Source organism: Bombyx mandarina, chromosome 20 (genome assembly GCF_030267445.1).
Source record: "Bombyx mandarina strain Sakado chromosome 20, ASM3026744v2".
NCBI classification, from domain to species: Eukaryota; Metazoa; Arthropoda; class Insecta; order Lepidoptera; family Bombycidae; genus Bombyx; species Bombyx mandarina.
The window spans coordinates 7,984,784-8,011,996 of record NC_143226.1 but is presented as its reverse complement, the minus strand read 5'-3'; the positions used below and the strand labels follow the sequence as shown (position 1 = coordinate 8,011,996).

Sequence of the window (27,213 nt, the reverse complement as noted above, 5' to 3'; positions counted from 1 at the left end):
ATAATAAATACAAATAGCTAAAAACCCATAGGAAATGAGATATTTCCAAAAAAAGCGTAAAGAACCGATTTTTGTGACCTTTGACCTTGAAATTTAATAGTTGCTTACACCCTACCATATGTAGGTTTTGAGACAACTTTTAGGGTGTCAATATACAAGTATTTACAGACTTACAGCTGGGTATCTCGAATTCCGAGATTCTTACCTAATTTAAGCCTTAATGACTGGACTATTGGTAGATTCTGCGAAGCACTGCCCTTGCTAGGGCTAGTGTTAGCAACGCCCTCAGTTTTGAGCTCCGAGAACTCGTCTACTCGTTAGGTAACGCTAGCATAGCCTCTCAAAGCTACCAGATTAGGCAGGAAAAAAAGAGATCAGTCTAGTGGGCACGCAGTGTAGGTATCGGAGCCCGGCGCGTGTGGAGGCGCCCTAAAACGTATTCCGATCTCCGACCGTTGACAAACGACAGTTTTATTTATTTATTGTTCTGCTCCCGAACTATAAAAGTCCCTCTCATCCCAACCCGGGACTCGAACCTGTACACGACATCCAATTACGGTAAGTGCTCTCTTTGTCAAAGATTTATCACTTTTTTATAGTCGGTAAGAGAAAGGAGCTTTATGTGATGTTAAAATTGAAAGCTTCCGAGCTTTTACGTTTTCATGCTTAAACGAAAGAGGTTTTTATTATTTAGTAAATGGATGTACAATAATTTAGTTGAAAGTTCACTGAATATGCATTGTATTTATTGAACAAGTCCGACAGGAGTTATTTCAGTGTAGGTAGGTAATGAAGTCGTCGTGGCCTAACGGATAAGACGTCCGGTGTATTCGTGTTGAGCGATGCACCGGTGTTCGAATCCCGCAGGCGGGTACCAATTTTTCTAATGAAATACGTAGTTAACAAATGTTCACGATTGACTTCCACGGTGAAGGAATAACATCGTGTAATAAAAATGAAACCCGCAAAATAATAATTTGCGTAATAGCTGTTGGTAGGACCTCTTGTGAGTCCGCGCGGGTGGGTACCACCACCCTGCCTATTTCTGCCGTGAAGCAGTAATGCGTTTCTGTTTGAAGAGTGGGACAGCCGTTGTAACTATACTTGAGACCTTAGAACTTATATCTCAAGGTGGGTGGCGCATTTACGTTGTGGATGTCTATGGGCTCCAGTAACCACTTGACACCAGGTGGGCTGTGAGCTCGTCCACCCATCTAAGCAATAAATAAATAAAAAAATGTGAATACTGATGTTCATGGACATCAATGTACGCAAAGTGAGAACTGAGCCGCGCCCTCTGTTCTAGATATGTAATTCTTTAAAGCCAAATTCTAAAAACTGTTTTTCCTAATGAATTTCCCTCTAACCTATCCTTTATGTAGGTACAAAATTCAATCAAAAATTATTTCAATACATTAATTTACTTCTTCAAAAAATGATTTTATTGTAAAAAAGCTTTTTTTTTATTGCCCTTGTAGGCAGACGAGCATACGGCCCACCTGATGGTGAGTGGTTACCGTCGCCCATGGACTTCAGCAATGCCAGGGTCAGAGCCAAGCCGCTGCCTACCGCTTAATACTCTCCACAAGCCTTGTTTGAAGAAGGACATGTCATAGCGCTCGGGAAACACTGTGGAGGGGAGCTCATTCCATAGCCGGATGGTACGTGGCAAAAAAGACCTCTGGAAACGCACTGTGGATGACCGCAGTGGCTCCAGGTAGTATGGATGAACTCTACTACTACTTATTTACTATTTTTTAGTTTGATTTTCTATGTACAAAAGCGTATTTTGTTAGTTTTTTTAAACTATTATTTACTTTTCATTTTTTAGTTGAATTTCAATTTTTCAATTCTTATTTTTTCAATGTTTTTTTTTATATTGAATTGTCATCACTCCTCAATAAGTATACCAAATTTCTAGTTAATCTGACGTTTTGAAGGGGGTCAAAATCATGTTCAAAGATTCCGTTACAAACATACATGCGTCTGAAGTTAATAAAAGCGTATTAACAAAGGGTAAATCGCGCAGCTCAAACATTATTAAGCAAACCATAGTACGAGAAATATAACTTAGACACAGCGCAGCGCTGCATCGCTTCACGCTGTGTGCTTACAGCTGTATAACGTATTGCGAAGATGTGTGCTCCTGAGCGAACACTTCCTGAAGGTAATGTCGCCGTCTGCGCGCTTCCTAACATAATTTATCCTGAAGAAACTTCACGTTGACTGGAACTTTCGATAGTCAAATGTTACGAGTTTCTTCGGGTGACCATGATTTCAAAAATATTCAAATTTTTATTTAAAAAGTTGACTGTACAGCCCACTGAGTTTCTGGACGGATCTTCTCAGTGGGTCGCGTTTCCGATCCGGCGGTAGATTCTGCGAAGCACTGCTCTTGCTAGGGCTAGTGTTAGCAACGTCGTCACCTTAGAGCCCCGTGAACTTCTCCCCCTTAGCTACCAGCTTAGGTAGAAAAAAAAGGCTGTATTGTTGTATGTGGTAGTTCAGGGGTTCATTGCGTGGTCATGACTCCTCTGTATTCTTCCGAAGCGTTCGAACCTGGTCTAGGACCGAACCCAATAGAAGATTGAGAGGTAACCGCGGTAAATACTGCAATCATAAGTACAAGCGCGTCCAGCACACGGAGTCGTGACCGGCGGACCATCACATTGTGCAGGGCCCGCTGCGGAGTCCGGGCTCACAAGATCCATAACGGGGGCTGGTGAAGTCACGAGCACGTCAGTAGCAATACATTTAATAACAATCTTGTAAAGATGTTCAGTCTGACCAATTAATAGCATTCTGAAAGTGAGATCGAAAACTAAAAAGTGTAATATAATTTCAAGATCATCATCATTAGTGAACACGTCCATTGGCTCAGAATTAATTGTATTTGTTTTGATTCTGGCATTCACATAATACGTGACAAAATTACAATTGTCCAAAATATAATTGTTTAACAAAGCACAATTTCATTTTTTTTAAATATTTTTATTTATTCTTTAAGCAAGGACACCCTACTGCACCCGAGCGCCCGCCGAAAGGTAGTAAAAAGATAAATAATATTCGTGCACATTCACAGTGAAGTGTGGCGGGCGACAGATCCTCCCAAAAGTTTTACGATTGAGCTTGAAACTGCTTAACGAATTGCTGCAGGCTTTTCAATAAAACAGGTCAATGACTTGTGCTGGAAGACGTGTTGTGTCCGCCCGGGTCGGTCCTGCGTTCTGCTGTGCGAATCCAATCACTATTCCCTTATTTTAAGACACTTTTTCTTGCATTACCAATAAATATTATTGTGTTTTTCGAAGTCTATGTTAAATCCCCGTCCGTTATTAAATTCTTTGGAACACCGATTGAAAAACTTTAAAAAGGTTTCGACCTATTTAAATAGCTGTTCTCAATGCCTTTACAGTCCACTGGAGATTTAAGACTTGAGTTTCATTAGGTTTGGAACGTTTTTTCAATTTATTTTCGTATCAAGAGGTCCCAGATCATAAAGTAGGCAAGTTCTATAGTTTCAAAACGTCTTGAACTATACTGTGCGCTCCTAACGTGAGTTTTATGTACAAATTACTGATAACAATTAGTTCAGGTTTGGTAAAAAGCCGGGCGAAGTCTTGGTTTGGTAGCGCGCAGAGTATATAGCATATTTCTATTATGTTCATAGTTTTAGTGTACTATTATGAGTTAAGTATCGACACTAAAGAAGGCCGACAGAGACCGAATAGACGCCTTTGAAATGTGGTGCTGGAGAAAAATGCTACAGATTCCATGGACCGCCTTTCGCACCAACGTGTCTATTCTGAGAGAGCTTCATATCAAAACTAGACTTTCCACTATATGCCTTCGTAGGGTGCTGGAATTCTTCGGACATGTTGCTCGTAATCATCATCATCATCATGTCAGCCTGTCTACTGTCCACTACTGAACATAGGCCTCTCCAACTGATGTCCAGTGCGGCCGGTAAAAGAGGGTCACAATCTTGAACAGCTGATGTTGACAGGAAAGGTAGATGGCAAACGTCCCAGAGGACGCAGCCCTACGAGATGGTCGTACCAAATACGATCTTCTCTAAGCATCAACTTCCACAATGCCCTCCATGAAGCTAATGGTCGCAGTAGATGGAGGGAAGTCGTACGGGAAAAACTGATGCAGCGGGGGAGTCACGACCCTCAGTAATGAGAAAAACGAGGCGAGGAAGGGTATACAATGGTGACTATAAGATGCAGGGAAGGTTGGATAAAAGAAGTTTGCGAGGTTCTTTCAAAGTCAAATCATGCTTTTAAACGGACTTTCCAGCTATTTCTATCGCATAGTATTCACGTAGGTCGGCTTTGCAGGGTGGTAGTCGTAATTGTTCATAATACAATTAGAAATAGAACATCGCGCTTATCTGTATGATATATGTCCACTGCTAACCACTTAATTTTAAACAGGAGCGCTTTCATCAATCTATGCAATTAATAAATAAATTATTGCAACAATTCAATATGAAGTATTTTATCATTCTAAGTCAACGAATAAATACAAATCATTTAGATTTATATTTCTTAAACGCAATTCGCTGCCGAGTGAGGGGGATTTTACAAGTCGCACCCTATTCCATGTTATTAGGAGAATAACAAGTATTTGGGCGGTAAATCTCACCGCGTTTGCGAGTGTTCAAAGGAAATCGACTTACGGATTTGTCCAAAATTGCGTCTGTATTGTTTGTATGTTTAGGTAGGTATGCTTCGTTTAGTGCGACGTGCATTTTAAGAGGTGTCTAGATTTTTGTACTTTATTTAAAAATATTTGGCGATTGCGCCTTATTTCGGCTCTTTAGTTTTAATTTTACAATTTGAAAATCGCGTCCATATAGCAAACGGCATCGACAAGTACCTACAGACTAAATCTGTGATTATAATATTATAAACATTATAAGCGTTCCTAATTCTGTTTGTGGGTATTCGAATAAGACTGGAAGTCGTCGTGGCCTAAAGGATAAGACGTCCGGTGCATTCGTATGTAGCGATGCACCGGTGTTCGAATCCCGCAGGCGGGTACCAATTTTTCTAATGAAATACGTACTTAACAAATGTTCACGATTGACTTCCACGGTGAAGGAATAAAATCGTGTAATAAAAATCAAACTCGCAAAATTATAATTTGCGTAATCACTGGTGGTGAGTCCCCGCGGGTAGGTACCACCACCCTGCCTATTTCTACCGTGAAGCAGTAATGCGTTTTGGTTTGAAGGGTGGGGCAGCCGTTGTAACTATACTGAGACCTTAGAACTTATATCTCAAGGTGGATGGCGCATTTACGTTGTAGATGTCTATGGGCTCCAGTAACCACTTAACTCCAGGTGAGCTGTGAGCTCGTCCATTCATCTAAGCAATACAAAAAGAAAGGAAAAACCATGTTGCGCCAACCCCAGGTGACTGAGAGAAGGGCAGGAGAATGATGATGAATCTTTAAGCATTTATACCTCGTGAATTAATCGCTTCACTCTTTTAATTCGCACCAAAACTAGCCTGCTTGAGGCTAAAACAATGAAATAAATGAGCTTTTGAAGAGTCTTTTAGAAAGTAAATCCGCGTGTTCAGATTGCTTTTCGAAGGAAACGATCAAATAATGTTAAGGATTTACCTCACGTCGTTACATTGGAGTGGCATCAGTAATTCAATTTTAATCGACAAAAAACAGCATTTATGTTTTTTCCTTTTTTATTGCTTAAATGGTTGGATTAGCTTACAACCCACCTGGTGTTAAATGGTTACTGGAGCCCATAGACATCTACAACGTAAATGCGCCACCCACCTTGAGATATAAGTTCTAAAGGTCTCAAGTATAGTTACAACGGCTGCCCCACCCTTCAAACCGAAACGTATTACTGCTTCACGGCAGAAATAGGCACGATGGTGGTACCTACCCTTGCGGACTCGCAAGACGCCCTACCACCAGTAAATACTAAATACATCTTGACGAAATTGAAACAAGACCAACCTTGAGAACAACTCGAGCTATTGAATTAGGAACAAAGGTTCAGTGCTGGCATAGTATTTAATTAGATGTTAAATAGAACGTAGCCTTCTTCTTCTTCTTTGTCGTTTCCTCATTACTGACGGTTGTGACCACCTTGGTCCAGTTTTTGCACCAGCTTCCTCCAATGTTGCCTGCATTCGGCCTGCTTAATGGCGCCCGGGACGCTGGTGTTTGTGGCCTCCTTGATAATGTCCGTCCACCTGGTTGGCAATCTTCCTCGACTTCTCTTTCCTTCCACGTGATCTACAACTATTAATTTTTCCAAGTTCTCAGGATTTTGTCGGGCCACGCGTCCGAAGTACTTAAGGAGACGCTGCATACAGATTGTAGATAGACGGGTCTTGACGTTTAGCTCCTCGAGAATTGACACATTTGCTCTGCGCTCCGTCCATGATACGCCCAACATTTTGCGCCAGCACCACGTTTCAAATGCGTCAATTCTTGATCGGGTACGGGTCTTGAGAGTCCACGTCTCAGAAGCGTACAAGAATATGGAGAAGATAAGGGTTCTCATAAGCTTTATCTTAGTTTTTTTGTTTATGCTGCGATTTCTCCAAATCTTCTCCAATCGCTTCACGGCTGATTCACAGACTCAGTAAATACTGTTCACCTCCATGAAGATTAATTGTCTTATCTAGCCTATTTTTTCAACCAAAGGCCTGGTTCGCTATAAGAATATGCAGGGGAGAAGTGACCTCGTGTGCAGCTCACAGTGTTGCCGACAAGTTTGAATCTGAACTAGATCACCAGCTTCCGTTAGTTGAAAGGTCGTTGGTGACATGAACCGAAACTGTAAGCATTCTATTTTAGGTATGAAGAAAAAATACTTACACCAGTATTGTTACAAGGAAAATATCGTTTTACGGGGTCCGCTCCTCAGAAGGAAAACACGGTACACTTATACAATCACTTTGTTGTCCGTCTGTCTATCTATTAGACACTTAAGATCGTTTTTCATAGAAACCGCTAGAAGTATCAAGTTCAAATTAATACCAAATACATAAGGTCTACGGTGGAACATAAGGTCTACCTACTGGTGATAGAGCCTCTTGTCTTACCACCAGTAAGTAGACCTCTATACTTACTGTGTGTAACGCTATATATTCCACAGCAGTCCGGTCCTTTTTATCAGCCCAAACCATTTTAATATCACAAGAATATTCAACAACAATTGGTGCGAAAAAACAGTATGAATATTCATATGGAAAGGAGGTTCCAAAATCAAATGTATTAATGTATTTTATTCCAACAGTACTTATGGCCGGATTGTACACACATAGAATTCCTGATTTCTTTTGGTGGTATTTTTCACGATTCCCTGAAACGTTTCAGGCGTCCGCTCCGAAAAATTGTATTTAATTTTAACGAAAAAGATTCGTCGCCTTTCAGTAAAATGATTGTATCATTATTTAAATTTAAGAGCTATCAAAGGCCACATCGTTCGAGGTTCGTTGCCTTGTAACCTGGTACAACTGCATGCTCTCTCTCAACACCTCTAGGTGGTCATGGATTCCATGCTTCGGATTGCGGTAGTTTCCCAAACCGTTATGTTACGAAGCCGAAACGAATTCTTCAACAAAACAAAAAAAAAACTTATAATTTTAGTGAGTTTAAGAATTATCTTTACTATGTTACGTGAAAACGCAATGGAACACAAAGGTCGATTGGCGACTGCCCCGTATACGTCTGTCCGTTAACCCCATGCGTCAGTTTTTGCATACAATGAGAATCGACTTGTACCACATTTTCATTATCTTTCAAAAACAGTATGGTAAGCAGGATCCTTTTTTATTCGAGCGCGGAGCCGAACTCAGAAAATGAGATTTCCACGCCTAGGGGGCGCGGTGAATGTGGGTTTTAACGGTCCGCAAATGTTAGGAGCGGACCGCGGGACCAAAGACGTTTTAGGGCCCTGCCCACCAAACGACTCCCCTTGTACTTTCTCACACGACGTGCAATCTCCACCCGGGTAGAGTAGGGAGTTTCCCGCGGTAAACACTTTGACAAATTCGGAGTGCTAACCTGAGAACGCCCAACGGTCGTCGAGGCAATATTGTTCCAGACTACCCTACTGTGTCGGAATTAGCTTGCCGGTTCGGAACTCGATACACCACCGTCCGGGTTGCTCTTCTATTGTATTGTACGACAACGTCGCAGTCGCCGTCGCTTCGTCCTATCTTCTTTATGTCAGCGCACTGGAATGATGGTAGCCTGTGGCACAGCCTCGACCCCTACAGGTCGCCCCGTGACCATCACTGAAGGAGACTTCCTTCTCACAGGGGACGGAGCTGGATAAACGCCCCCTCTGACGCCAGGATCAGTGGCGGAGGCACTTGGCATGGTGCCAAGAGGGAAGAAAAGCGCGCCCTCTCTTGTTCCACCGCCTATAGTAAACAAAGTCCTAGGGTAGAGTAACCTATCGTTTCACTACACACCCCAGGCTGTGACTTGACATCTAAGTCACAACCATCTCACGGCTATACCCTTGCTCTGGGATACGAACTTCATTCAATAGAATGCTCATCTACTGCGAGGCAGTCAACGTTCTGATTTGAAGGTCGGGGCGGACCTTATATAATTAAGAATTTGACCTAAAGTCTCAAGGTGATTGGCGGTATTCACGCTGTGATATCTATGAGCTTCGACAACCACTTAACTCTCCAAGTAGGCCGTGAGTTCGACAGGCCGTGTAATGTGATAATAAAAGTGAGAGTATAAGTAAAATTCGATACAAAGGGCAGAGGTTGGGGCACTCCGCCGCTCAAATTCTATTAAAGCAAGGAATTTTTTCACTGAAACAAGTTCGTTCATATCGTACCGTTCATACGCGATGAATCGTTCAGGGAAATGGGCAGGTCCCCCACGCAACAGCTATGGCTGGGAAGACCGATGTTACGAGTGTTATTGTTTTTTGGTTCAGGGTTTTTTGATTTATCACAACACGTAACCGAGCTCAAGAGCTCAGCTGGGAATGAAAGGTTTACTATAACTACCCTAACGCTTCGAGGGGAGGTTTAATAACTCAGAGGTACCTGCTTCGTGAATGAATCTACCACTGAATCGCAATCACGACCTGCTGATGTGATTCGTTGAGCTCGGCTGGCCGGCGCTGCGGGCCAACTTTTTTTTTATCGCTTAGATGGGTGGACAAGCTGACAGCGCACCTGATTTTAAATGGTTACTGGAGCTCATAGACATCGTGACATGCGCCACCCAACTTGAGATATAAGTTCTAACGTCTCAAGTATAGTTACAACAGCTGCCCCACCTTTCAAACTGAAAAGCATTACTGCTTCACGGCAAAAATAGGCAGGGTGGTGGTACCTACCCGTGCGGACTCACAAGAGGTCCTACCACCAGTAAGTGAAGTTGTTTGGAGCTTGTATTTTAAACGCTAATATCTTAATATTCCTTATAAATACCAGTATTTTTCTATTTCACAAGCCCCAACGAGATTGCTCGTCGATACGACTCTATAGCCTGAAACGGTTAATATCTTCTGTCCATGTGAACTAGCCTCCTCAGAAAGACGAAATAAGTGTAAATTTAAAAAAATACTCGATCGAAATCATGCTGCTACTCATCTTCAGACATGCTCACATCTTAATTGTGCAGTAAAACAACTGACCCACGCTTCAAACCAGAAGTTTCTGTTCAAAAGGGTACGAGTCATACGCTAATTGAATGTTAACTTTGTTAGTAATTAGGAAAAATTCAACAAATAACATTTTGAATTTAATTTACATATGTACATGATGATCTGTGATCATTTTACTAAAGTAATTCCATCATCTCGTTTTTATCATCGCACCGCCCGCCACCGGAGTAGAGTTCATCCATACTACCTGGAGCCACTGCGTTCATCCACAGCGCGTTTCCAGAGATCTTTATTGCCACGTACCATCCGGCTATGGAATGAGCTCCCCTCCACGGTGTTTCCCGGGCGCTATGACATGTCCTTCTTCAAACGAGGCTTGTGGAGAGTATTAAACGGTAGGCAGCGGCTTGGCTCTGCCCCTGGCATTGCTGACGTCCATCAGCGACGGTAACCACTCACCATGAGTGGGGTGGTATGCTCGTCTACTGCTGCTACAAGAGCAATAAAAAAAAACAGTTACAAGTTTGCGAAACTTAACATTATTGTTTTTGATTTTTTACGCTCCGAGTGTTGTCGTCTCAGAATTAGGTTTTTATTTGCAGCCACTTGTTCTGGTCTCGACGTTCATTTCTACCACTAGGCCGTTGAATATGGCTCTTTAGAATATCTGTATCTGCTCGTCTTGAGACAGCGAAAGGTACCGACAGTCGCTCAGCATAGAAGTCCTATTCACCGCAATGCATCACGCGTCAAACGTTCAATCACAACATAGACTCAACAAAATCAATATCGTTAGAGAAAACATGAAGGTACACTGGTGACGGCATCTGTTACCTGCCATTATGCGGGTTTATGGTAATCGCTTCTAAAATTCTGACTCTTTGATAATCGATGGGCTACTTTTTGATATTGTAATATATTCCTCCTTTATTTTTCGTTTCGGTCGATATTGGAAATTATACTTAATGGAATTAGTTATTTCAATCTGGTTAGCATTTATCTTGTTTTATTTGAATGATCCGCGATCTAGAAGGTTTCCCGAGCTTGTAGACATCACAAATAGCCCGAAGCATGAGAAAATAAATTATTGTAATATGGCCATTCTAATCTTTAAGCAGGAACGAATAAAAACTTTCGGTAGAAGTATGTATGACGGAGACACCCACCAGAGCGGACCCTACAATCCCGCTTTTGCAGGTTAGCTGTCGGCGCTCCGTGGTTCGTGAGGAACGTTGACCTACACGACGACCTGGGCCTCGAATCAATTCGGAAATACATGAAGTCAGCGTCGGAACGATACTTCGATAAGGCTATGCGTCATGATAATCGCCTTATCGTTGCCGCCGCTGACTACTCTCCGAATCCTGATCATGCAGGAGCCAGTCACCGTCGACGCCCTAGACACGTCCTTACGGATCCATCAGATCCAATAACCTTTGCATTAGATGCCTTCAGCTCTAATACTAGGGGCAGGCTTAGGGACCCCGGTAACCGTACTCATCGAACTCGACAAAGAGGTCGACGTGCAACCTAACCCATGCATCAGCCCGCTGAGTTTCTCGCCGGATCTTCTCAGCGGGTCGCGATTCCGATCCGGTAGTAGATTCATTCGCGAAACAATTGCTCTTGAGTTGTTAGGTCTCCTTCGGAGGCGCTCGGGCAGTTGTTAGCAAATCCCACCCCTCTTGGCTGAGCCTTTGCTCGCCCACCTGTCCTGGTGAAACTGGAAAGGCCTTCGGGCCACCAGTAAACTTTCAATCATAAAAAAAAAAAAAAAAAAAAAAAAAAAAAAAGAGCGGACCAATATTGTAGAAGGGTGAATGTGGACATCAGACGGGACTTGTCAATAAGCAGTTAAGGGCTACTGCTCCATTAGTGACATGTTTCAAGGAGGAATGCAAATTTAATGTCCACTTAGTTTCTCGCCGGATCTCCTCAGTGGGTCGCAATTCAGTGAAGCACTACTCTTGCTAGGGCTAGTTTTAGCAAATTCTCTTAGGTTGGACGGGTAGCTGAGCTCACATACCCGTCCGAACGTAGCTAAAATAGTCTCCTAGGCCACCAGCGAATAGATACAAAAAAAAATGCAATTTATTTGGACAAATATGTAATATTGATCGAAAAGACTAGACTCTAATCTTTTTTCTATATAGGAAGGAAAAGATTACTGGTAGCCCCACGGAATAGATAATATCTATTCCGCGGGTAGCCCGAAGGCCTTTCAAGTTTCACCAGGACAAGTGGGCGAGCAAAGACTCATCCAGGAGGGGTGGGATTTGCTAACTGCCCGAGCGCCTCCAAGGGAAACCCAACAACTCAAAAGCAGCTGCTTCTTCAATGAATCTACTACCTACCAAGATTATTCTTCGGTAATTTTTACAGTTTTCTTGAATCCTTTAAATTTGTCAACAGGTTGTCGTCATGGGCAGTAGCACGACCTCGGACAAGACCATCAACACGAGCACTGATTCAGCGGCCACTGCCCTCACTTCCATCACGGGAACAGATGATTCCATGGACGCCGAGCCTGAACCTCCCGAGCTACCACACAACCCTCCAAGCCTCATCGACGCAGAACCCATCCAAAACCCTCCAAGCACCGCCCCGCCACATTACCACAGACCCCAAAATAGCTGTGACATCGACTCCCCTGCTTACACAAAACCTCAGTCGGCCACCGAGGTTCTAGAGTCCCCAAGGCCAGGCCCGGCCCGTTTTATTTTCGACGTTCCACTTCCAGATCCTCGAAAAGCAGATAAAACGCGTAACAAAACCCAAGTGACTCAGGTGGGTGCCTCGACATCCATTAAAAATTCTTACGACCAAAAAATAGAACCTCCCAAAAGCCCTAAAATTACGCAGAACAAATACGAAACGCATTTTAATTTTGAACCTGACCCCGCGAAGAGGAGAGGCAGTGAACCTCGCGTGAAAAAGAAAGAGAAAGAGTATTACAAGGACGAAGTGGCCAAGTTACGGAGACAGTTGGAAGGGACGGAAGTCTTTGCGACTAGCAGAAGAAGATCTTCGACGCACCAACATTCTGTTCCACCGCCGTCTTCTAGGAGACAGTCTACAGGTATTACTTTATTTATTAGCTACGATGGGCAGCCTAGATATTGCATACCTGTTATTAAGGCATTATTTATGCCCACACATGATCACATAATTACTGAAGGCCCATCTTTTAAACATGAGATTTTTATTCTTAATTGCTTTGCTAAGTGAACATCATACCTAAAAGCTTTTGGTTCTGCATTCCGCAACATTTCTCCCCAAAAATATTAAGAATAGTGATAACCGTGCTCGTTTGAATGACAACCCCGTCTCCAGGACTTACGATACGCAATATCAATTTACTACAGACGGATGATCAAGAATTGGTACCAGTGGGTCCATTCACCGTTGTCCTACACATGCTCTAATGTGTACCCGGCCTATAACAACGTCCTCCATCCAACAATTCCAAATGCGTAATTTCTAAGTAGTTATATAGGAATCTTCGTCTGGTCTATTTGTAGCAAAGTTCATCTGAGGCCAGCTATTTTATTAGTGATTTTTAATATTAAACATGTTAATATGAAATGTAATGCTCACCACCGTACTGCCAATTTTGCCCCAAAGCTCTAGTGCGTGTTGCTTTCTATCTACTTACATTAACTTACTATTACAATAAGAGGGTTGTACAATAAACATCTTAGTGTTTCTTGATAAGTTTAAAAAAAATACTAAATTCTGCAATAATGACGCCAAATCAAAGCCAAAGTCTATAACTGTATTATTAAATCATAACCCTTCGGCAGCAGCCCAGGTCCACGTCACAGCCAACCCGTTGGACTCAGCAGCTACCACCATCCCAGCCGGCAGGACCACCATCGTAGTCCAACAACCATCTCTGTCGTTGGACTACGGAGGGTGCTCCACGTTCCTAGTTAGAGAAGGCGAAGATGGAAGAAGAAAAAGTAGGATCTGCACTGATCACCTGCAACAACTCCTTGACGTGACCAGCCAGTTCACGTCGGAAGACTTGCATGAGTTCGACAAGAGGTATGGCGCCCTGTATTTGTTAAATTGAAGAAGGATATGTGCAATTATATTTACTAGAGGTCCCGCAGTAGTCGAAATTCGACTATAATTAATTGGAATTGTAAGTTTGTACACTATTATGATTGTATTTTATACTTCTATAATCACAAATTATGCCAAGACTACACTATAAAAAATATTAACAAAGACAAACAATATTTAATCTATTCTCAATTTGACAACAGACGTCAAGAATAAAAGTTTGACATTAAATAGTATGCATGCGTGTGTGCGTCAAATACATGGTATGTAGTGTGTGTAATGTTTTCTTTATTGATTTAATGTATCTTTTATGCATTCTTTAAAAAAAATATTAGCTTTGTGCACTTCTTCTCTATATTCTCTATAAGTGTGGGAAATTTCATACTCGTCAGTCCGCGCTCTTTTCCTAAAAAGGGATACAAAGTTTTTGCTTCACGTATTAATATATTTATAAATAGTTTGATAACTTTTTATTGAAAATTTGATTTGAAAATTCCAAATTATGAATAGCTTCAATTATTGATCGCTAATGTCTATAGAATCCATTAAGAACAAGATTACTTTAAATGATCAAAAACTGTATCAGAGTGCCCCATATTAGACAAAAATACACGAATCCTTTGAAAAATTTCGTAACTTTTCCGGAAAGCAAGTCTGTGAGCATATGTGGTTGTTCCCATAGTACTGGGTATCATTGTTAGGGACCAGCTGTCGTGTGTGATTAGTCTCTAACTAATTACATATTTACGTACATATTATGTATGTACATAGGTACATATGTATACACTCGTAGATCAACAACAGTACTTATTACTCAGCGTTTTATTACGTACAGTAATTACACCCAGCAGTGGACACGAGACCGGGTTACTCGTTTGTAAGTTCAAAACAGAAAACTTTCGACTGATAAAAACTCACCTCATAAGTTCGACACTTGAAGTTTAAAGAAAGTTGCAAGAAAAAAGCGAGCAGCAATCTTTCTATTTTTTTTTTAACAAAAGATAAAAGGTATCTTTGAAGATTATTCGGCTCATTGTCGCGGCGCTGCGACGACTAAGAAACTTTTTTAATTTCAAACGTTTTTTTACTCAGAGCTTTTTACGGGTAACTTCATTTTTCACAGAAGCTTTTCATGAGCTCTCATAATTACTGTAGCTTTTCCGAAATTCAAATTCAGTAACAGCAATTATGAGTGCGCGTGTTTGCTGACATCGCGTTCATTATTGGCTTCAATGGTGGCGAGGGTACAGTCTGCCAGTGGTGACCATTCACCGTCGCCCATCAGCAATGGCAGGAATAGGGTTTAATTCCTCAGCGCCCTGACATATCCCACACACTAATGCTACAATGCTATACAATTATCCCACCAAAGGGTTGCAAGATTAAAGTGGCAGTGGGCAGAACACATTGCTCTTGCATTGCTAGAATAGATGGCCACTGGAGACAAAAAGCTCTCGAGTGGCGACTGTGAACTGGAAAAAGCAGCCTGGGTAGGCCTCCCACGAGGTAGACCGACAACCTTCTAAAAATCTAGGGGCAAATTGGATGCAGGCTGCGTAGGACCGATTATTGTGGCAAACCTTGGAGGAGGCCTATGTCCCATGTTTACTTGTGGTAGGACCTCTTGTGAGTCCGCACGGGTAGGTACCACCACCCTGCCTATTTCTGCCGTGAAGCCGTAATGCGTTTCGGTTTGAAGGGTGGGGCAGCCGTTGTAACTATACTGAGACCTTAAAACTTATCTCAAGGTGGGTGGTACATTTACGTCGTAGATGTCTATGAGTTCCAGTAACCATTTAACACCAGGTAGGCTGTGAGCTCGTCCACCCATCCAAGAAATAAAAATAAAAAAGCAGTGAACGTACGTGGAGTGAAAAAAAAAATTAATATATAAGTCTTTCCTGATAAAGGCGCTAGGTGGGCTCGACACACAAAACATGTTAGACTTTCATTTGGCTTACTGTTTAACGACGGTCGCCTATCTCATTGGTCTCTGGTGGCTCTGATACGCATTTGGATTTGGATTTTGTTTGTTGGCTCGGTATCCTTGTAAACAGTTGGAGCCCTACAAACGGCCCTACGATCGCGGGGCTGGCAACAACTCTGTAATATCGAGAGCTCCGTGTTTATGAAGATCGTGGTAAAATACAATCAGCCGCTAGTAGATGTAATCGTGATCTTGGTGCTGCTGTCTCACAAGCTAGGTTCCGACCTCAGTATATAAAGACGTGCCTATTGGGGCTTGGATGTGGGAAGGTCAAGTCGACAACTCGTTGATTGACGGACTCCTGTGCCCACATCTTCCATGTAAAGATAAATCAAATTAGAGCCTCTCAGATGTTTGTAAGTAAAATAACACTCACTGAATTATCTTGTGTCGTGTCTAATTCGTTTCCCTGTCAGTCGTTGGTGCGCCTCGCTGAACATACTAACGTTTCTTGTGTAAATAAACGTAAATATAATTAATTAGAAGACACAAGGTTATGTTTATTTATTTACTTATTATATTGATTGGAGAAGGAGCTCACAGCTAACCTAGGTCACGGGTCACTGGGCCCGAAAACATCAACTCAGAAATTTCAATTGTATTGTGAAACGGCCGTTCCACACTTCTATTCAGAATCAACTTATTGCTTGGGCCCGTGGTCTGCTCCCAACATCAGCAGATTGTCATGTCCCATATACCCAGTGTGCGCCTTTGGCGCGGACAGCTCGTAAGAGGTTCAGCTTCCTGCCCGAAAAAAAAGAAGGTGATCAACCAATTCTTAAAGACTTACAACCAAAAATTAACCAATTTTGTATTTTTTTTTTATTGCTTAAAGGTGAGTACACGAGCTCACGGACCACCTGGTGTTAAGTGGTTACCGGAGCCCATAGACGTCTATAACGTAAATGTCGCCACCCACTTTGAGATATGAGTTCTAAGGTCTCAGTATGGTTACAACGGCTACCGGCCGGCAACGGCTACCAGCCTACTCTTCAAACCGAAACGCATCACTGCTTCACGGCAGAAATAGGCGGGGCGGTGGTACCTACCCGTGCGGACTCACAAGAGGTCCTACCACCAGTAATTACGCAAATTATAATTTTGCGAGTTTGATTTTTGTTACACGATGTTATTCCTTCAACGTGGAAGTCAATCGTGAACATTTATTAAATACGTATTTCATTAGAAAAATTGATTCCCGCCTGCAGGATTCGAACACCGATGCATCGAAACATACGAACGCACCGGACGTCTTATCCTTTAGGCCACGACGAATTTGATTATAATAGTTTCAATTTTACTACACAATGTTCGTAACCGCACGACCCGAGGACCTATACCTGGCGTCTTACTCGTTAGGCCGCGACAACTTCACAGAACACAGTCCTTCCACAAATTTCTTCTAGGAACTCATCGACAACTTGTACAACATTATACGGAAGCCTCTATTCTATTCCTCTATTATCTATTCTATGTTTCTACTCTCCGAAGCCGACTGTTTTATGTCCTTCACACGGCTTATTGTGTTTCCCATAATATTATTATTCAAAGCAACAATAATTTGAAGTAATTTGAAGTCTCGCAAAACAATTACGAATTCCGTACCTACGTTTGAGTCGGGCGGGAAAATTTTGACAGCTGACATTTGTCAAAAACAAACACGTGATCCCGCTTCGTTAGCGTGCGGGTTATTTTCTTGTCGTTGATGTACAAACCGTCTCACAGCCGACCTGTTTTAAGCGGTTGTAAGCTTTTGAAGAGTAGAAATCACCACGTGGATCTAGAACGCTACCTTGGGTTTTGTATCTTAAAATCCATAGTCCGTCCTAAATTCTATTCTACTTGGCTTTTCTTAAATAGTCATTCGATTCAGAGTTACCTGTAAAATTAAATCCGCCTAGACCATCGCGCGTTAATGAGAACGGTATGGTTGGCAACGGCCTGTCTCTGGCATTGCTGACGTCCATGAGCCACGGTAACCACTTACCATCAGGTGGGCCGTAAGCTGGTCTGCCTACAAAGGTAACTCATCACCCAGTACATCAACTAACACTTGACAGATCGTTGACGAAGCTAAGTAATGACGCAACCTGCCCACTTGCGCCAATAGGGTCCGCCGCACGGGCCCCTAAAACAATTTATTTCCTCCGCATTCGTTATGAAACAACGCGACTTTTATAAAATTCTCAGAAGGTTTCATTCTGGTAAAATAAATTACATTTCCAAGTTTAAGTACAATTTTCGAGATAATTTTTTTCGGTAGATAAGAAGAGGATTTGAAAAACACAATTTATTTATTATGAGAGCCTGCAGCAAATACATACAACACGCGTCGATTACAAAAACTAGAAGCCAATAAAAGTTTATGCATGTAACCTGTTCAGATTATGTACAATGAAGGAATCTAAATGATTGGCGTATTTATTTACATCACTGGCTCCTCGCCACGTCTCGGCACCGTTGTGGATATACTGACCACACACCTCAAGCACCGGTCACCGTTCTCGTCGAACCCATCGCTTGAGACGAAAGGCTCGACGAGTAAATTAACGTATAGACACAGCCCACTGAGTTTCCCGCTGGATCTTCTCAGTGGGTCGCGATTCCGATCCAATGATAGATTCTGCGAAGCACTGCTCTTGCTAGTGCCAAATATTAGCAACACTTCTGGATTGAGCCCCGTGAGCTTACCTACACGTCAAGGTGAAATAGCCTCTCAAGGCTATCAGCCTAGGAATATCAGGTAGGAATGAAAAAAAAGGATACTCTGGAAGCGCGTTCCGGAACCAATTTTGTTTCCCGGGTTAAAGGGTACCAGCGCCAATCTAACATCCATCTTATGTTTCAAAGCGAGCGGCGACATTTACTCTGACAGACGGGTTCGCCTCGAGATGGACCGCCAGCTCACTCACCATTGCCAACAACTATTAGAAATGTCCAAAATTGTAAAATATCTAATTATAAAATTGATTAATTCGTGTTTCGTTTCCCCTGTCCTGGAAAACACTCAATCGATTGTCCAATTTCGTCGAATTTCCGTTTTTATTTCCGTCGACGGCAAGTTTCCTTGAAGCCGTATAATTTAAAACATTGTTAAATGACGTCCTATGTAAACGTCTCGATCAGTTTGAGAACGTAACTGAGAGAGGCTACAGTTTTTATATTCATTTTACATTCACGATTGATTTCGGAAAAATATATCTATTGTCTTCCAGTCTTGCTGTGCTTATTTCTATTGCTATTGATTCCCTAGAATTCTGCAGGGCCCGTGGTGCGAGCTCACTTTATATAAGTATATATTTAAGTCGGTATCGGTGAAAAGGATATTGCTCACTACAGAACCGAGTCCGCGCGGGTAGGTACCATCATCCTGCCTATTTCTGCCGTGAAGCAGTAATGCGTTTCGGTTTGAAGGGTGGGGCAGCCGTTGTAACTATACTTGAGACCTTAGAACTTATATCTTAAGGTGGGTGGCGCATTTACGTTGTTGATGTCTATGGGCTCCAGTAACCACTTAACACCAGGTGGGCTGTGAGCTCGTCCAATCAATTAAGCAATAAAAAATAAAAACTACAACCCGATATTCTAGTAAGCCTACTGCTATGTCGCTTAACACAGGCGTGAGGTGTGAGGAAACACAAGAATTATCCACTAGTGTATTATAGCAATATGATTCCTAATAGTTTTGTAAATTTTTAGCACTTAGCACTTAGACAGTTACGCTAAGGAAACTGACCGCAGAGAAGCATATCGTTATAGATTATAGCCTTCCTTAATAGGTAATATAAAGTTTACGCAGTGAATTCAGGAAATGAAGCCATCAAGACAGCGAATGATAAGAAGGAAATAAACGATACGGGGTGGCCACACCCGCCGCGAGATTGATGATGCCTCGCGTTGTTCGGCCACTAAATACGCGTTTTCATCAACTTTTGCGGACCTTTTCTACTGTTGTAAATAGGCAGGAGAGTTCACAGACACCAAACTGTTTAATGGTTTCCGTAGCCCATAGAGAATTACAACGTAAGTACCACGCATCTTGAAACGTGCAACTCTTTATTATATCACAAAAGTGAAGGTTTAAGATTTTCTGTAAACTGATACTTGACTCTGTACAGATCCATAAGGTCTCCCAAACTTGTCTAAGGCTCAATCTTATAGCTCAATGCTGCTTAATTTAGATCCTCGTTCAAGCTCCAGAGCGAAGGGTTTTATTTCTAGTGATTACACGGACGCGTTATTTTGAAATTTCTTTCTTACCATCTCTTCTTATGGCCCAATATTATGGAATAGCGTTGAGTACAAACCGCAATGTGCCCGTTATAGCACAGTAACAGTATAAAAGCATGTTCACGCACAGGTAGGAAGCACAGCACTGTTCTCTCTTCCAAAAATATATTTAACGTTAAATCAATTTTAAAGCTTATTAATTTTTGGACGCGTCCAATACTCGACTATTAAACTATTGAATTAAATGAAAACATAGCGGTTTGGTTTGAGAGAATTCTATCGTAGACCAGGATTATTATTTTTTTTATGATTGAAGGATTACTGGTGGCCCGGAGGCCTTTCCAGTTTCACCAGGACAGGTGGGCGAGCAAAGGCTCAGCCAGGAGGGGTGGGATTTGCTAACAGCTACCCGAGCGCCTCCGAAGGAGACCTAACAGCTCAAGAGTAGCTGCTTCGCGAATGAATCTACTACCGGATCGGAATCGCGACCCGCTGAGAAGATCCGGCGAGAAACTCAGCGAGCTGATTCATGGGTTAGGTTGCACGGCGAACTCTTTGTCGAGTTCGACGAGTACGGTTACCGAGGTCTCTAAGCCTGCTCCTAGTGTTAGAGCTGAAGGCGTCTAATGCAAAGGTTATTGGATCTGATGGATCCGTAAGGACGTGTCTAGGGCGTCGACGGTGACTGGCTCCTGCGTGATCAGGATTCGGGGAGTAGTCAACGGCGGCAACGATAAGGCGATTATCATGACGCATAGCCTTATCGAAGTACCGTTCCGACGCTGACTTCATGTATTTCTGTATAAATTCGAGGCCCAGGTCGTCGTGTAGGTCAACGTTCCTCACGAACCACGGAGCTCCGACGGCTAACCTGCAAAAGCGGGATTGTAGAGATTGGAGGGTGTCTATGTGTGTGCGGGCCGCGTGAGCGAACACCACACTCGCGTAAGTCATGAAGGGCCTTATGCAAGTTTTGTAAAGTGTCACCTTGTTCAGAAGGGACATTTTACTCCGCTTACAGATCATGGGGTAGAGTCTACCGAGAATAAACGTGGCACGGTCACGAACTGATTTTATATGCGGGCGGAATGTCATCGATGCATCCAGGGTAACGCCCAGGTACTTGACCTTCCTGGCCCAGGGTATGGATTGTCTAAAGAGAGTAATCGGGGGTGTGAGATTCCTCCTCCTAATACGGGAGGAAATCCGTGTGGAGCTTCCCCTCTGAAATAGCACCGCAGTACTTTTCGCTGGGTTGATGTCTATGCGCCATTTTCGGAACCACTGTCCTAGGGCTAGGGCTGCGCTCTGAAGCTTCTTCGCGATTAGGGACTTGATTCTACTGGAAACCAGGAATTACAGACTTACATAAATCATATTAAATTATAAAATAGAGATGTTCTCATTACATTACGAGACGATAACGTAGGGTTTAATTTTCTAATTTCAATAAATCTTATTTCAATAAACGGAATATGAAACTGTAAAAGTAGCATTAATTTATTAACGGCTCGCGAAAGTCAAGGATACTATCATGTTATGATTATAGGGAATGGCAATATTAATTGTAAATAGTTCATCTAATTGTTTATGCGAACAGCGAACGACATAGGCGGTGTATAAAAATATGATTACAGTTATTACGCACAAATCTAATGCTTTACCAACCCTAGAAAATGTTTAAAGGTCCCTTTACTTGAATGATGAGTTTAACTCAGCCCTTTGAGGTGAATTTATTGAATCTACATTTTAATTAGATATTACTATGCTGCGAGACCCGCCATTGAAGCGATTTGTCCCCCAACTAAAGACAAAAGCACGTTGTCATATGAAAAATATCAACACTGGGAGGCGGCTAATTAAAACAGACACTATACTTCACATTGTAAATCATTTTCTGCACACATGTCTCTTTACACTGGCTCTTGTCCTTCGTGAACTTATCTCAAGTTACGAGTGCTACAAATTCAATCAAATATCCCTCTCAACAAACACGAGACGTAACTCGAGCGGACACCCAAAGAGAATTGAACCGTATCAAACGAAGTCAAATGCGAAGATCCTTTGAAGGGGCTTTTAATATGAAACAGATTAAACACGAACGTTCGGGTGTTTGAGGAATCGGAAGTTGACGCTTATTCGGTGAACTAAACAAACTTTGAGTTAAATTACGAGTTACAGCGAACAACGTAGGACAATTTCGATTGTTAATGTAAAGGAAATCTCACTTCGGGAGATCACAAAGGCTTGCGGTGAAAAGGGGGTACCTGTGTAAATAATGATTACCTGCTAGTGGAGTGTCCAGGGATACTAGAGTGAATCCCTTGAGTTCGCAATGTTGTTATCGATAAGTTTTCGGAGTGAAAGGAATTTGTAAAATGAAAATGACACTTAAAGTATAAAAGCAAGTGGTTCAAAAATTAGTCGAAGTAGGGATAAAGTAGTGCACCCACACAGACGCATCGGCACAGTCACACACCAAACATACAGACATTAGATCAATATACGCAGATCGTCTTGCATTTCTTATTTTCTAGAAATTCCTACATAATATGTATTAAATAAGAAAATGAATATCAGAACAACATCAGTCGGACTCTGATCTCCACAGAGACTGAATAATGACCTTCTCATCTTCGTGGTTGTCTCTGGTGACATCCTGATCTGAACAGGAATCGTTTTGTAATACCGAATAAATATACAAAAATCATAGTGATGTAAGCTCTTGTTATGATAATTAAACGGTTTAATTTAAACAAACAGCGTCCTTGAAAATTTTAATCTCATCGGTGCTTCATTTATGACACATAACATAAATGCAAATAATTGTTTCACACAGCATTAATGAAGATTCCCAAAACTTGTTCAATAAATTAAAAATGTCCGGTACATCTGTTACAAGGTGAATTCTAAAATAAACATATTTTCTTAGTAGGCAAAAACAAGCTTATATATACCAAGCATATTTGACACAATTCGATTACACGAACAAAAACAAAAACAAATATTTCATTGTAATTATAATTAAGTAATCCACTTCTTTTGTGAAAAATTCATATTAATCTCTTGTACGAGCGTCCATTGCGATTATCAAAGTAATCCGAGAATATAATGATATCATCAAGGTATACAAATCGCGTGACGGCTCAACCCTTCAACACAGTGCCAGTAAAACAACCCTCGTAATTAATCACACACTCGTTCACAACTGACCCCTTTTTGTTCAGTTTTACGGCATTCTTAATTGGGCCATTTGTATATTTTAGCATTTTATTTCAAGCTGATGGTAGCCAACACTCATACCCAATTAAGTTTTGTTAGTTGTTAATTGTGGGCTAATCTATATTACTTACAAACTTTACTAAGTATTTTACCGCTTTCAATAATTGCTAGTAATTAATGTAATTTTTTATAAATATAATATTAGTATGGTACAAACCGCTATGCTATCGTTGTACCGTTTACAAATAAGCTCTAATAAAGTACCGCATTGTTTTCCGAGCAAACCGATAACAGAAGTAATAATATAAACACTTAACCCAATTTGCATTTCAAACAACGTTTGAGGTATGGGTAGGTGCGATAAGAAAAACGGAATCCTTGAACTAGTTAAGAAAAAGAAAGGAAAATGATAACTCATTATTTAATGGGTAGGGGGCATATTGTAAGACCGTACGGGCAGTAGCAACATTCTGCTTATTTCTGACCCGTAGCTGTCCAGTTTTAAGGGTGAAACAGCTGTCATGCTATAGCTTGGACTCCATGTCTCAGGATTGTAACTTGGACACATCCACATCTCAATATCAATGTGAAGACGTCACAAGTCATAGGCATATTCGGTAACCTCTCAACTCCAGGGGGATTACGGGTTCATCTATTCTGATTATCGACATACTAAAAAATCATTCCGTTTCTCCATTTCTATTTGAGCCCAATTGCAAAATTATGTCGTAGCAATCTGTAGGACGCCAGTTTGCCACTTGTTAATTTTTTTTAATTGCATATATTGGTGGACGATCTCACAGCCTACCTGGCGTTAAGTGATTACCGGAGTCCATATTCATCTACAACGTAAATGCCACCTTGAGATATGAGTTCTAAGGTCTCAGTATAGTTACAACGGCTGCCCCACCCTTCAAACCAAAACGCATTACTGCATCACGGCAAAAATAGGAAGGGTGAAGCTACCTACCCGTGCGGACTCACAAGAGGTCCTACCATCAGTAAATATCACACAAACCTGTGAACTGTACGGGTTCGATTTGATTAAAGTTGTACCTTTAGAGTTATACCTTCAAAAGACACACGTTACATCAGGTACAATAGATCAAAAGGTACATGAAAACTTAGAATAAGCCGAGCGGACCGGTGTTATAACTATTAGATGACGAAAACGTAAACCCAATTTGAGTTATTGACTGTGTCGATCAATGGATTTAGCCAGATATTTGTCAAAATCTCTACGCACTATAACAAAGAGAATGAAACATTCGCAACAATTAATTGTCAAAGTTTCACTAGAGCTACCAAACTAATAAATTACAAACGTGACTTAATATTAGTAGTTAACTGAGCGTTACGCAGGGGAGCCAATCAAACTTACAAGTTACGTACTTTGTAAGTCTACCCTACAAATGAACTGGTCGACTGAGGTGGCCGGCGTGCACATGTGACAACGACCTGGTTCGATACGAAAGAAGTGATCTAAAATTTAACTAAAAAGTGAAGGTTGCAAAAAATCACCTTTCACGCTGGTGGTATTGAACGTTTTGTGAACTTTTTTGTTGGGGGCACTGACGAGGATTGATCACCATCGATCATGGATTTTTGTTAAGGCTGGAAATAGGACTTCTCATAGCATTTTGGAAAATACAGTCTAGGGGGGGCTCCCCTGCGTTCCCTGGTAGTAAGGGCAAACTCGATGAAGGGATCGTATTAAACAGCTCCTCAAAACACATGTAATATTATATAATAATTTAGTTTTCGGCATAACTTTTCGATTAATGAATAAATTCCAGAATATAACGGAGCGAGAATTAATATTTCACATACAATATTTTCTCGTTAAAGGCGTTTCATTTTACTTAATACTGTTGTGACGTTTTACGAGCTAAACCTTAATTCTGCGTTAATTGGAACGCAGCACGACAACCAGTGTGTTTGATGTTTTTAAAATTTTATTAATTACTCTATTAATTGTGAAATATGATTTTGTTGGTCCGTTTTTTATTTAAGTTAATTGACAATAAAGGTATATTATGTGTATATATAATTTAATTCTTGAATTTGACTCGGAATGCTCTTGACACTACCTACATTGAAATACTCTTAAATAAAAATATATTAAAGTCCAACCATTGCGATCGTAGCAGCGCGTCGCAATGTACAACGAGACCTCTGGGGAAAAACGGACGTCAAACTACTAAAACCGGCAGTGTTCCTTGCTCGACCGAATTCTGGGAAGCAGTAGACGGAACAAAAGAAACCTTGCTCCGAGTGGAAACGAAAATTATCCGTGTTAATTAATAGTGTCGATGACGATCGTACAGGGTTAGGGATCCCAGCTACCCTCCAGGAGATAAATAAGCCAAGTGGGACGGTGTCACTAGCAAAAAACAGTCCCTTAATCGAAATACCAGACGCCCTATGACTTTTAAAGTGCCTAAAGTATCCACAAACGCAACAAAAACATAAAGACTGAGAGGTCTTGTTTGTCTTTGTTTGCTAACAAAATAAATAGAGAGCTGCGACGGGAATTAATCACATCCAAATACAGCTCAAATCGTAGTTGATATGGCGGGTTACCGTTTTCCGCTAAAAATAACAAGCACGTCATGGTGGATAGAGAAGTGTGTGTATAAAACACTCATAAAGTGCTTATCTCCCAGTGTAAACGGAAACACCCTCGGTCCTTACATTATTAAAATGAGTTTTCGTTTGTTTCTTCTGTCACTTTATACAAGACATAGGTGCGCGATGTAATATTTGTTAAAGTAATAGATTGGACCCAAAAAACGGTGCCTTGCTTTTAAGAGATATCGTTTCAAAAGCTCACGAAATATATTAAATGTTTTTGGTAATATTTAGAATGTATCCAGTTGTCTTTTCAACTGTCTATCTGATGCTAAGTGGGCCACTAGAGCTCCTAGACAACCCAAAGTAATTAAAGTCGTTCCTCTTGGGACACGAGGTGGAAATCTATTACTTTCAGTCGAATTTTGGTCGTGGAAATAACGACAGTGCTCTTTCAAAGAGGGAGCTTGAATTTGCCACTAGTTCTAACACGAACAGCAGAGAAAGCAGAAGCCTCCGCAGCAGTTTCGTTCTGGTGGTAGAAAATATGCGAATCAGTTACCCTCCCGCTGTTGCGTTCTTATCCCATTTACGAAACACAACAAAAACAATAAAAATTATCATGATATCTTCTTTTTGATGACCACAACTGTGAGTTCGAAACGAATTGTTGAGAACTCCTCAAACATACATAAATGAGACTGAACCGTAAAGATATTTTAATGAATCGCCTCGAAGATACCTCCCACTTTGTTCCAGATACGGAAGTCCACATCACTCAAGATCCCAGTCAGTGAAGGCCCAAAGATCGAGAACGGGAGAACGACAGCTCCTTGGTCTGCCCCAGCAGAGAGCCAGGGTGGCTTCCATGCCTAACACGGGAGTGGAAGAGGAATATTACAGGCTTCGGCATTTCAGTATAACTGGTAACAATCGATTGTATTTTGCGCTATTGGTGGGCGGAGCCTTCATAGAATGCAATTTCAAGTGCGACAAGTCAAAATGAGTTGAAAGAACGGCATGCTTCAACTGCTCTCTCCGAGGTCTATCATAACGTAATTTGCGTTATTGACACTGAGCAGCTAAACTGCACGTGATTGCTGAAGAAGGACCTCGAATGTCAAAATCAACCTATGTTACCGAATATCCTAACTTTTTTATTATTATTTTTTATTGCTCTTGTAGGCGGACGAACATACGGCCCACCTGATGGTGAGGGGTTACTGTCGCCCATAGATTTCAGCAATGCCAGAGGCCAAGAGCCAAGCAGCTGCCTACCTTTAAGTACTCTCCGTAAGCCTCCCTTGAAGAAGGACATGTCATAGCGCCCAGGAAACCTCATTAGCACAAAGCTGTTTTCCACTCTACCGGGAACGTATGAATCTGGTGAGGTACAGTGGCATCCATCCAATAGTCAGAATTGGCGACGTGCCCTACCACCAGTTTACATTCTGACGCATAAAATCTACATTAAAAAACAAGTAAGAAGGAAAGGGTGTCTTCCAGC

General features: G+C 41.6%; 1 protein-coding gene across 5 annotated transcripts in view; it reads left to right on the top strand.

Annotated features, from left to right (window-relative positions):
* LOC114249434 (uncharacterized) overlaps window positions 1-27,213 on the top strand; it is a 152,219-nt gene that overhangs the window by 112,242 nt on the left and 12,764 nt on the right. For 3 of the 5 annotated variants that reach the window (XM_089735971.1, XM_028183018.2, XM_089735974.1), the window contains 3 exons: window positions 12,041-12,707; window positions 13,432-13,675; window positions 26,466-26,632. In XM_089735971.1, coding sequence (XP_089592097.1) covers window positions 12,041-12,707; window positions 13,432-13,675; window positions 26,466-26,632 — 1,078 coding nt within the window. The remainder of the gene's footprint in view (window positions 1-12,040; window positions 12,708-13,431; window positions 13,676-26,465; window positions 26,633-27,213) is intronic. The other 2 variants (XM_089735972.1, XM_089735970.1) reach the window with 1 other exon arrangement.